This window comes from Phoenix dactylifera, chromosome 6 (assembly GCF_051530095.1).
Source record: "Phoenix dactylifera cultivar Ajwa chromosome 6, Ajwa_hap1_PhDact_Kaust_v1.1, whole genome shotgun sequence".
Taxonomy (NCBI): domain Eukaryota; kingdom Viridiplantae; phylum Streptophyta; class Magnoliopsida; order Arecales; family Arecaceae; genus Phoenix; species Phoenix dactylifera.
The window spans coordinates 3,729,638-3,741,407 of NC_143195.1; the positions used below are offsets into that span (position 1 = coordinate 3,729,638).

Here is an 11,770-nt window from a genome sequence, read left to right on the forward strand (position 1 = left end):
GTATACTTCTATTTGGATGAGCAAATGTATTATGCAATATGGATATTGGATAGGCTGTGTTGTTTGTACAGGATTTGGAATGAGCCCAAAAATAAATATTAAGCTTATAATTTGAATTGTTAATTAAATACAGGTTAATACTTTCTGCCACCAAAAAATGTTTGTTGCCAATGCATTCCAATACATTCTGCGACCAAACTATTGGTGGGGGAAGATAGATATTCAGTGACCATTTTTTTGGTAGCGCAAGACAAACCTTCCACAACCAACTATTTGGTCGGCGTTGAAATTAGCGACAACAGATTTGGTCGCTGATAATTTTCTTCGGCAACCAAACGTTGGTCGTTGTTGGTGTACCTTAGGTGACCATACAATATTGGTCGCCAAAATCTTTCAGTGACTAGGATTCGGCGACGAAGGATATGCTAGTCGCGAAAAGATTTCGGCGACCAAATATGGTTATTCGGCGACTAGAATCTTAGTCGCTGAAAGTGTATTTTCTTGTAGTGTTAGACGAGATAAATTAGGAGTTTTTCTTAGCCGTGCTTCCTAGTAGAGAGCTCCCTTCTAAATGGATTGATTGGATAGATGCAATATCATCCGCCTTTTCTACTAGAGTGCTGGTTAATGATATGCCAAGTAGGTGGATCAAGTGCAGACAAGGGCTTCGACACGATGACCTCTTATCACCGGCTCTCTTCATTTTGATAACTGATGTGTTAGCTAGAATCATTAAGTAAGTTGCTGCAGCTGGTCTAATTGAAAGTATTGGAACAAAATTAATCTAGTTTTTCAAATTCGAAAAGCCTACAATTTGCAGATGACACACTCCTAGTTAATGGTACACCAAGTAGGTTGATCAAGTGCAGGCACGGGCTTTGACATGGTGACCTCTTATCACCGGCTCTCTTCATTTTGATAACTGATGTGTTAGCTAGAATCATTAAGCAAGCTGGTGCAACTGGTCTAATTGTAAGTATCGGAACAAAATCTAGTTTTCCACAAAAGCTCTTTGGTTTGTATGAACATAAGCATCAGTGAAGCCAAGGAAATGGACACCTTGCTGAACTGTAAAAATGGTGCTTTTTCTTTCACCTACTTGTCATTGCTTCTTAGTGACTGGAAACTTCCTAAGCATTGCTGGATGCCTCTAATTGAAAATGACACTAACAGACTTGCCTCTTGGAAGGGGGAAACTTCCTTAGCTTTGGAGGTAGACTTACTTGGATTAATTCACTGTTAACTGCCATTCCATCATACTTCATGTAGGTCTTCCAACTTCCCTGTTGGGTTGTCAATAGGATATATAGACTGGCTAAGGAGAGCTTTTCTGTTGAAAAGAAAAGACTCTATCCGTGGATTCCATTGTCTTGTAAATTGGGATTGTGTGTAAAGATAAAAAAGGAGACTTGGGTGTCAAAAATATCTCAGATTTTAACTTCTCCTTATTGGTTAAGGGGGCATGGAAGCTTATCAAAAGCCCTAAAGCTCTATGGTGGAGAAAAATCAAGGAAGCCTATTATGCAAAGAGAGAATTTGATATAAGAGTGAAAAGATCATTAGTGAGGTTTCACCATTGTGGAAGGACATCTAGTAGATCCTCAAGGCCTTTTGGAGCTGTACATCACTCAGATTGGGAAATAGAGAGAATATTAGATTCATGGGGGATTCGTGGATAAGTCTTATTCCCCTTGCTTCCTTATTTGAGGAGTTGATCAGAAGAGTGGTCAAAGCTAATATTACAAATTAGAATCATGCACAATCTCACCTATTATATTATATATGATATTGGATATCACAACTGCCACATATTGCATGCACAATCTTAGTATGATATCACAGATGCCATATATTGCATTCACAATTTTGGTATATCAGCTCAGATCAATCTCCAAAAATTATTAGATCTGATTGTCATATTCAAAATTAGTATTTGTATCAAATCATAAAATTCTGCTATTATACTATATCTGATCCTAGTATCTTTTTCTTAATCATGAGTTTTTATTGTTATATTCTACTATATCTAGGGGCTCAACTTTTATATAAAGCACATCAGTGCTATGACCAGTATAAGTAATTCAAATCATATATCCAATACAAATTTTATGGTATTAGAGCACGTTTTCTCTTGATCAAGCAACCCCTCTTTCTTGTTTTCCTATCATCCTCTTGGTGTTTATTTTTCTTTCCTCTCTATTCTCCATTGGCTAATTATGGCCTCTTCTACTATTATTTCCAATCCTAGTGCTGATATAACATCACTGTTCTTTCTCCACCACTCAAATAACTTGGGCATGGTCCTAGTCTCTCAAGTCCTCACTCATGATAATTATCCTCTATAAAGGCGTGCCATGAAGACTACTCTCTTAGACAAAAATAAAATTGGCTTTATTGATGGCTCACTTGAGAAGCTTGACAAAAGTTTAGCAACACTTGATGCATGGCAACATTGCAATACAATGGTGTTTTTCTGGATTTGGTACACAATCCAAAAAGATCTTGTGAGTAGCATAGTCTATTTTGAAACTGCAAAAAAGGCGTAGGAAGATCTAAAGAAGCGCTTTTCTTATGGTAAGGCTTTCCAAATTTATCGTATCAAGCGAGATATCTCAAAGCATATTCAAGATCTATCTTCTGTTGCTTCTTATTTTACCACACTCAAAGCATATTGGGATGAAATTAATGATCTATGTCTATTTCCTACTTGCACCTATGGTGAATTGAAAGAGTTGAACCAGATCTTTTACGATAAAAAGATTTTTCAATTCCTTATAGGGCTTAATGACTTCTTTTCAATCGTTCGGAGCCAACTACTCATCATGGAGACACTACCCACAGTAAGTATTGGCTCTCTTTTGGTAGACCTGAGGATGATTTAAAAAAGATATCGTTTGTCAAAATTTTAACCAACAAACAAAGATTTTTATACTACTCTTACCATCCTCTACTCGACGAATAGTAGTTGTAGGAGGTCAATCAACAAGGAGGCGATTGGAGCACACAAATAAAGAATAGAAACTCCATTAAGATTAATGGCAATATATATTTTTTTCTTTTTAAAAAAATAATTCTTTGAGGATATTAGAGCCGGACAGCATGTGGTCTCATTGCTAAGGGCCAAGTATAGCACCCTGTCGATCGGAGTTTGTGCCAGACGCCACCATTCACCTATTTGGAGGAAGATATGCACGAGAGCTTCACGGGTGCTCCCGGCGATCGGGTGGGCCATTGGTGATGGGCGATCCATTGATATATTAGAGGACAGTTGGGTGATCGAGCTGCCGATCAGTCGATTGCCGACCCTGGTGGATGTGGATAGATTAGCTGGACATAGGGTCAGTGACCTGCTTATACCCGGAGAGGGATGGTGGAGGAAGGGGTTTGTTCGGAAGGCCTTTGGAGAGCAGTTGACAGAGAGGATTTTGGCACTACCCATTCCCACTCGGAAAGAGTCAGACAGATTGGTCTGGGTGCCCACAGGACGATCGAGGGTGCGTGCTGGTGATCTTCATGCACTAGTTAGTAGGGGGCTAGCCCGACAGATCGATGGAGGATGGATTTGAAGGTTGCAGATTCACCCTCGCATGGCGTTATTCATCGGGAAGTTGGCTTGGGGCTACCTACCGACCAGGAGTTTGTTAGCCCTGTGAGGTGTACGGACCACTTCATGTTGTGATGTGTGCACAGACATCGAGGAGACCGCCTGCCACGTCCTTATTTGGTGCCCCAGGGCTAAGCAGATTTGGAGGGGGTCACTTGTTCCCCTTCCACCGTCACTGGAGTCGGTACAGAATTTGATACACCTATTGAGGGAATCCATGCGGAGCCCTAGCACTGTTGAGATGAGGATCATGAGAGCATACGTGGACTATCACATATGGTTGGCCAGGAAAACCTGCCTATTTGAGGGCAGGAGGTCATCTCCGAGGACAGTGGTGGACAGAACCTTGATTCATGCTGCAGAGGTCTCCTCAGTTACCGCATCGTATTCTTTTAGGATGGCTAAGGACATCTGGGGTATCCGGTCTGCTATTACAGTGCCTAGATTTGCCCTCATTTCTTGGGTGCCCCCACCACTTGATCATCTCAAAGTGAATTTCGATGGTGGTATGTCTAGTAATGGTATATCTAGAGAGGTGGGCTTTGTGATTAGAGACCATTTCGGCAGGCTGATTGCAGCTGGAGATCGGCGCACCCCCGGACTGACAGTTGTTGGGGCAGAACTTCGAGCAGCCTGGAAGGGTATCTCTTATGCGAGGCGGGTACTTAGTACGGATAGTGTATACCTCGAGGGAGACTCCTCCACGGTGATTGATTGAATTTGGAGAGTGGACAGGTACGCGGATGGTCACTTGTTGATCCGCGAGACCCGGGAGTTTGGCTCTTTCCAAGCAGCCCACATATTTTGGGAGGCGAATAGAGCAGCAGACTGGGTTGCCTCCTTTGTTACCCGGCATTCCAGAAACTTTATCTAGACGACTGTAGTAGATATACCCTCTTCCTTGTACTCTTTACTTTTTTTTTATTTGACAGGCTGTACCCACGTTAGAGCTATATGAAATGCCATTTTTACAAATATATATATATATATATATATATATATATATATATATATATATATATATATATATATATATATATATATATATATATATATATTCTTTATTTATAAAGTGCATAGTTTATGTGCTTGTGTGACATGGATCTCCTGAAAAATCTTGTGGTCAAGCTTCCGTGGACACTTGTTGGTGTAATTTACACCTCTGCAGAATGAATAAACAATTAATTTTCTTATACAAAGCATGCACTTTGAGCATTTCCTTCAAGATACACAAACACTTGTTGATTGAAGCATTTGCCTCAAGATACACAAACACTTGTTATTATATATATATAACTTTGTTGTTATACATGCACTTGTTGACCAGAATTTGTGAACGAAGTTGGGTCCTGCTAGTGTAAAACTTTGGGTAATCGAGCCATTCTTTCCTACTGGGCTGTTAGCTAAACATCCAACTCGATGTTGTAGCCCAAACCCAGATAATTCGGCAAGAGCAGGCCCATATTAACCCATATATATCGTTCTTGATGGATATGAACGGGAACTTAAGAGAAGAGATTCAGTGTCAATAATATTAATTTCTTGTCGACTTATCGCTTGAGGAATTTTCGATCTTGACAAGTTCAAGCTTTGATGAACCTGTTAAGTTACAGAGGAAAGAGAACGTGGACAGGCACTGACACGCTTTGATTCCAATGCCATATATCCTCATGCGACATTACGAACGCCAACGTGTATAGATTCTATATGTTTCTTTCTGTCTTATATAAGAAAGTGATATAGATCAAGCTTCCCGATCTCAATGGAGAAGCTCAAACCAAAAGCAGTAAAAGAGATGCATTGGCCTCCATGACCACCATCTGATTCCTAGTCGTGATATATATATGCTCCCGAGACCATTCCATGGAGAGTCGGCATAAGCTAACCTTTCTCTTTAACCCTTTCTCTTTTTCTTTATTTCTTTTCCTTTTCCTTTATTATTTTTCAGTTGCTGAAGCAAGGCATTTTGCCTTCCATCAGCCCCATTAAAGAGCCCCCCACCTCTCCACCACCTTCCTTCAGATCACTCGGAACCAAGGAGACTAGCAGTGCATTGCTCCATCATCCTTGTTTCCACCCAATGGCGAGTGTTAAGGTGTTCGGTTCCCCAAGTTCGGCTGAGGTTGCAAGGGTGCTTGTTTGCCTCTTCGAGAAGGATGTCGAGTTCCAGCTCATTCGCGTCGACACCTACAAGGGCCAGAAAAGAATGCCTGAATATCTCAAGCTTCAGGTGATAGCTCTAAATGTTTACGTCTGTACATAGCTAAACATTATTTTCGCTCAAGCATGAGTAAATACCAATCAATTCTATTATGTGCTGCAGCCCCAAGGCCAAGCGCTCACATTTGAAGATGGGAAGATGACCCTCGTCGGTAAGAAAAACCATTAGCTAGCTAAGTCAGTTGCATCCTGACAGCCTTAAATCTTGGGTTGGTGGCGTTGTTTTGATTGCAGACTCCCGGGAGATATGCCGACACATTACGGAGAAGTATGTGGACCAAGGGAACAAGGACCTTCTGGGGACCGGCACGCTCGAAAGAGCATCGATCGAGCAATGGCTGCAGACCGAGGCTCGCAGCTTCGACCCCCCAAGCTCTGCTCTGGTGTTCCACCTGGCATTTGCGCCCCTCATGGGGCTGGAGCAGGACCAGGAGGTGATCGAGCAGAGCAAACGGAAGCTGAACAATGTTCTCGACATCTACGACAGGAGGCTGCAGGAGACGAGGTTCCTGGCGGGGGACAATTTCACGCTTGCTGACCTCTCCCACCTGCCCAACGCCCAGCGTTTGGTGTCGAACGCCGGGTGCAGCCCGATGATCAGGTCAAGGAAGAGGGTGAGCAGGTGGTGGGATGAGATATCGCGCCGCCCGTCGTGGCAGAGGGTGGTGGAGATGCAGAAGGAGCCACTCCCAGTTATCTGAGGATTTGAGATGCTACTACTGCTGGTAGCTTGGCTGGAGATGGAGTTGTGGGGTTGCTCTCTTGCTTTCTTCCAGAGTTTGGATCAGGTTTCACAGCTCGTTTTGTTTGTCTTGGCATGGTGCTTTCGCCCATGCTTGTTTGTTTGGGAGTCCACAAAGTTGTCGAATGGCCCTGTGCCTGTCTGAGGTTTGGTTTGGTAGTAGCTTTACGTTTAGTTGGATGATGGATGTCAACTGTCATGTTAGTTGGTCCATATCCAAACATTTGGGTGCTCTTATAATAAGGCAACTCCTTCTCAATGGGATATAAAGGTTGAAGTCGTTTTTTGAGAGTATATTTTCTTCCAGATTTCGTCGTCTATATGAAAATATTTGCATTGCTTGCTTGCAAAGTACACCGTTCGTATATTGTAACCTTATTGCTTTCCAGCCATGACAATCGCAATGTAGCTAACTCACCGCTCACAATAACTTGTAAATAGGGTTGCATATTGGACGGACCAAGGGCCAAATTTTAGTTTGGGATGGGTCATTGAACCAGCCATATTGAAAGTTTTCGTATCATTATTCCCAATTCCAATTGATAATTTGACAAAGTTTTGATAACAAGAAGAGAACAGAAAGAGAATGAAGGGAGAAATCAGGTTGAGTTTATACTCATACGTGAGGGTAAAGACTTTTATATGTACAGATTTGGTCAGCTATACATAGTATATGCAATCTATTATACATGGTATATACAATCAGTTATACATGTTATATAGAATATATGCCATAAATTTGCTAAAAAGATCTGCAATTTGATCATATAGGGATACATGAGAAAGAACAAGAGTTTTATCTTGCACAAGTTTGCGAATATAATGATAGTCCACCTCCTCTATGTTTTTTGTGCATTCATGGTGCACAGGGTTGGTAGCAATTTGAATGACACTAGTAAGATCAGCATAAAGAGGTGTTGGTTGTTGACATGGCACACCAAATTCCATAAGAAGTTGACAAAGCCAAAAAAAAAAAAACTTTTGAACTAACGAATGATATAGACCGATATTTAGCTTCAGTAGAAGACTTAGCAACTCGATTTTGCTTCTTACATTTCCAATAAATTGGTGACAAACCTAAGAAAACATACCAACTAGTGGTAGAGCACCTAATACCGAGAGAACTCATACGTTCTGCATCTACAAAGGTTGTAAAAGCAAGAGGAGCATAAGAAGGAAAATACAAACTACAACCCACCGTGCCTTTAAGACATCAAATGATATGAGGAAGTGCTATAAGATGTCATCATGGATTAGATACAAATTAACTTTTAATTTGCACTATAAAAGATATATCTAAACAAGTTATTGGTAAGATGAATAAGACTTCCCACAAGGTGCCTGCATTGACCTAGATCTAAACTAGGATGTCTGTCATCCTTCTTCAACTTCATATTAAGTTCCATAGATATAGAACGAATCTTATGATCAATCAGATTAGCTAATTTGATCAGATCTTTAGTATATTTTCATTGACTAAAGAAGCAAACCCTGTTCTGAGGGAGTAACCTCCACTCCCAAAATATAAGTGAGAGATCCAAGATCTTTCATACAAAAGGAAAATTGAAGAAAACTCTTTAGCTTGTCAATACTCTTGTTATCACTACCTATTATAATTATGTCATCGACATAGAGTAACCGAATAGTTCCATTATAGATATGATGATAAAACAAAGAGTGATCATTGTTGAAATCTAGCTGAACTAATGGTAGAACAAAATTTCTTAAACCATTCATGAGGAGCATGCTTTAAACCATGTAGTAATTTGCGAAGTTTACACACCAAGTTAGGATCGGAAAGAGAATACCCAAGAGGAGGCTCCATGTAAAAAGTTTCTTAAAGATGTCCGTAGAAAAAGGTATTCTTTACTTCCATTTGAACTAAAGATCATTTATTAGCAGAGGCTCCAGCAAATAGTGTATGAACAATGGTTATTTTAGCTTCCGGAGAAAATGTCTCTTCATAATCAATCCCACATTCTTGTTTATAATCTTGAGCCATAAGCCAAGCTTTATACCGGTCAATTGAACTATCAGACATCACTTTAATATCATATACGTACTTGCTGCCAATCATAGAAATATCAGTAGGTTTAGGAACTAAATCCCAAGTGTGAGTAGTCTCAAGCACATGCATGAGCTCTTTCGGCCATTGCTTTTATCCAACACTCATGCTCCGTTGCTTACTTATAGGTAGATGGAATTGAAATAGAATTAATGGTAGTAAAGAGGAAAGTAAAAGGGGAAGACCATACTGTCTAGGAGAATAACCAAACCAATTTGAATGATGACCCAAGTTGGAATGGGTAGAAAGGGAGTCTGGAATAGGAACACTATCAAGAAGGGGACTTAAGGTAGGACCTTTGGGATTATGAACAGTAGAAGGCATGGTTGGCATTTTTGCTGACCTACATAGAGAAGTACGTAGCTTCAATATAAGATGTGTCATATTTTCAGTTGAGTCCCAATGGAGCCAACATCCACCATAATCACATATGGCTTGTTTCCGCATATTAAACAATATCTTACCTTCTATCGTATTTCAATTAATGATTTTGCAATGTTGTCTCATTTCAGTGTTCACCACTGCAAGCTGACATCTTTGTTATCACTTCACATTGGCAATCTTTGATTTTGGGAACAAGTTTCCCCAATGGCTTTTATGGCCATTGATGATCTATGTAATCAGAAGTATTGTACAAGGTTTCATTTTTTTGTCGGGTCCTACTATATGTTGCTTTCTTGGCCATTGATGCGATTTTTTTTTCAGAGAGAGAAATTGACATGGAGTAATTCAAAATTTATTTGCTGTCATATGCATTGGAAAGGCCTTGACTGGTAGATGTGCCTCATGAATTGGTTTATTGAAAACTAATTAATAACAAGAATAAAGTAAAAAAAATCAATCAAAAAATATAAAACTTCGGAGATGCTTTTTGCCTATATTTGAGCATAGTTTCAAATTATTGATTTATTAAAATAATTATCATTTGTGATAAAATTTAGACATTTGGGATAGATTAGGAAGAAACAATGAAAAACAAATAATGTTGAGATATCCTTTTGACCATGTACAGAGCAAAAATTTTACATTGCTATTGTACTTTATACCAATTCCAATAAAAGTGGTACAATGATAAAGGAAAGTATGCTTGTATGAATCAATAGCATTTGAGATAACATAATGATTAGCTGTTAACCTGTAAAAATAACAAACTGTCTGAAATTGGTTCACATGGCAAAATCATATTGTTATGGCAATTATTAATAGATGTGAGGTGGCACATAAGAATTCGTCGGGTGCATAGCTCATGTTGTGGTTCCTATGCATCCGAGGTTCCTTCGAAGCATCTTGGCCCGGTCTTCTTGGCTGGGCATGAAGAGCTGATCGAGCAGAGCAAAAAATCCGACCCCCGAGGCCGATGTCCTCCCACCTCGATTTTGTAACCTCAATAGCTGACCCATGCTAGGCAGAGCCTTCCTCTAGAAGGAGCGGCTCGGCTTCCACCGTCTCAAAGGCATACTTAGTTCCGCCATATGCCAAGTTGTTACGACACATTCCCAAGGTGTAACTTCTTACACCGCATTAACATTCCGTTATGGCACGACCTCGAGTTTGTTAGGATGTGATCTTGTAAGATTCGAACTTTAGCTATAAATATATTTAAATGGTTCTCCAAAATAGATAACAACAGAAAATAATCTTTGCTTGGAGAAGACTTTGACTCTCCTGTTCGATCTATCTCCTTCATTTTCCATCAACAAAACCTTTACTGACTTAAACATTTGAGGGTTCGGCCGAAGCCAATCTAGCGAGCCTTCACTCCTTTGTTCGTTGTCTTGCAGGTCCATAAAGATAGTTGACATCGATGTCCCACAATCGATGGCGACAGAGAAGTGCCATCGGTGTGAATAGAGGGAGAAAAGCCATGAGGCTCCGAAGGAGAAATCACATGGTGTCAACCCAACCTACTCCAGATGGTTCCTCGTGTAGTTTTCGAGATCCCAATCCTCTTTGCATGCTACAGAAGTTGTTGATCTAGGATGATTTGACCTACTTGCCCAACAAGTAAGGCCCCGACAGTGGCCATGCGGGATTTGCAGCAGCAAGCTGGTAATTTTTCTACTAGTATATCGAATCGCTATAGGATTTTGATATAGAATGGTGACCACCATTAGCCCAAGAGCCTAGTAAGGGGCTAGAAACATGACCTTCTGCTTCCTGACACAAACTCCGACTCCAAAAACTCTCCCCCATGTCAGGTAGGAAAAGTTTCTAACTAGGAGGCTAGCCTCTGCCACGAGATCAAGGTCCTACGGGTATAGAAGATCGATGTAGAAGATCACTTGAAAGCGATTAGTTTTCACCAAGGAGATCCTAGAGAGGGCCCTACTAGGAAGATTTAAGATACTACAATTTGAGCATGATAAAGGCACCATTGACCCAGTGAATCATCTAGCGAACTTTAGATCTCTCCTGCTAATCCAAGGAGCTAATGATGTTGTCATATGTCATGCTTTTCCAACTATCCTCAAAAAGGCTGCACGACTTTAATTCTCCAATCTATAATCAGGAACGATTGGCTCCTTCAACTAACTCAGTTGTCAACTTGTAGGCCACTTCCTCAGCAACAAAAGGTAGGGAAGATTTGCACTGACCTCTTCGCCCTTAGGCAGAGGGAGGATGAGATGCTCCGAACTTATGCCAGCTGATTCAATGTTGAAACCCTAGAAATGCATGAGGTGGTCTTGTCTGTTTGCCTGGCCGCAGCGATGAATGGGCTGAAGCCTTCACATTTTAGCTTTTCATTGGATAAGAGGCTCCTGAGAGACTTAGCTAAAATCCTTGCCCATGCAGATAAATACATAAGAGCCGAAGAGGATGTAGCTACCTAGAGAGAAGCGACAAGGAAAGGAAGAATTGGAAAGCGTTAGAGCCATGAAAAGAAAGACGAGCCTGAAAGTAAGTATGGCTGAGATGAGAGTGTTGCTGCACGACCTCGTGATCCACCATGGAGGTTCGAAAGGTATATCCCTCTCGATACTTTGTGAGCTTAGATTATGACGGAAATCCAAAGTCGAGGATACCTTGGTCAACCTCGGAGGTTGAAGCCTCCAACCAACAAAAAAGATCAAAACAAGTTCTATTAGTCCTATAAGGACCATAGATATAACACTAAAGAGTGTCTTTAGCTAAAGGATGA

At 40.7% G+C, this 11,770-nt stretch overlaps 1 protein-coding gene across 1 annotated transcript; it reads left to right on the forward strand.

Annotated features, from left to right (window-relative positions):
* The first annotated feature begins 5,610 nt into the window (after positions 1–5,610).
* On the forward strand, positions 5,611–6,860 carry LOC103697719 (glutathione S-transferase F10-like). Its single transcript, XM_008779634.5, has 3 exons — positions 5,611–5,834; positions 5,928–5,976; positions 6,059–6,860. Exons 1-3 carry the CDS (start codon positions 5,685–5,687, stop codon positions 6,523–6,525), a joined length of 666 nt encoding a protein of 221 aa, XP_008777856.2. The 5' UTR covers positions 5,611–5,684; the 3' UTR covers positions 6,526–6,860.
* Positions 6,861–11,770: the final 4,910 nt, after the last annotated feature.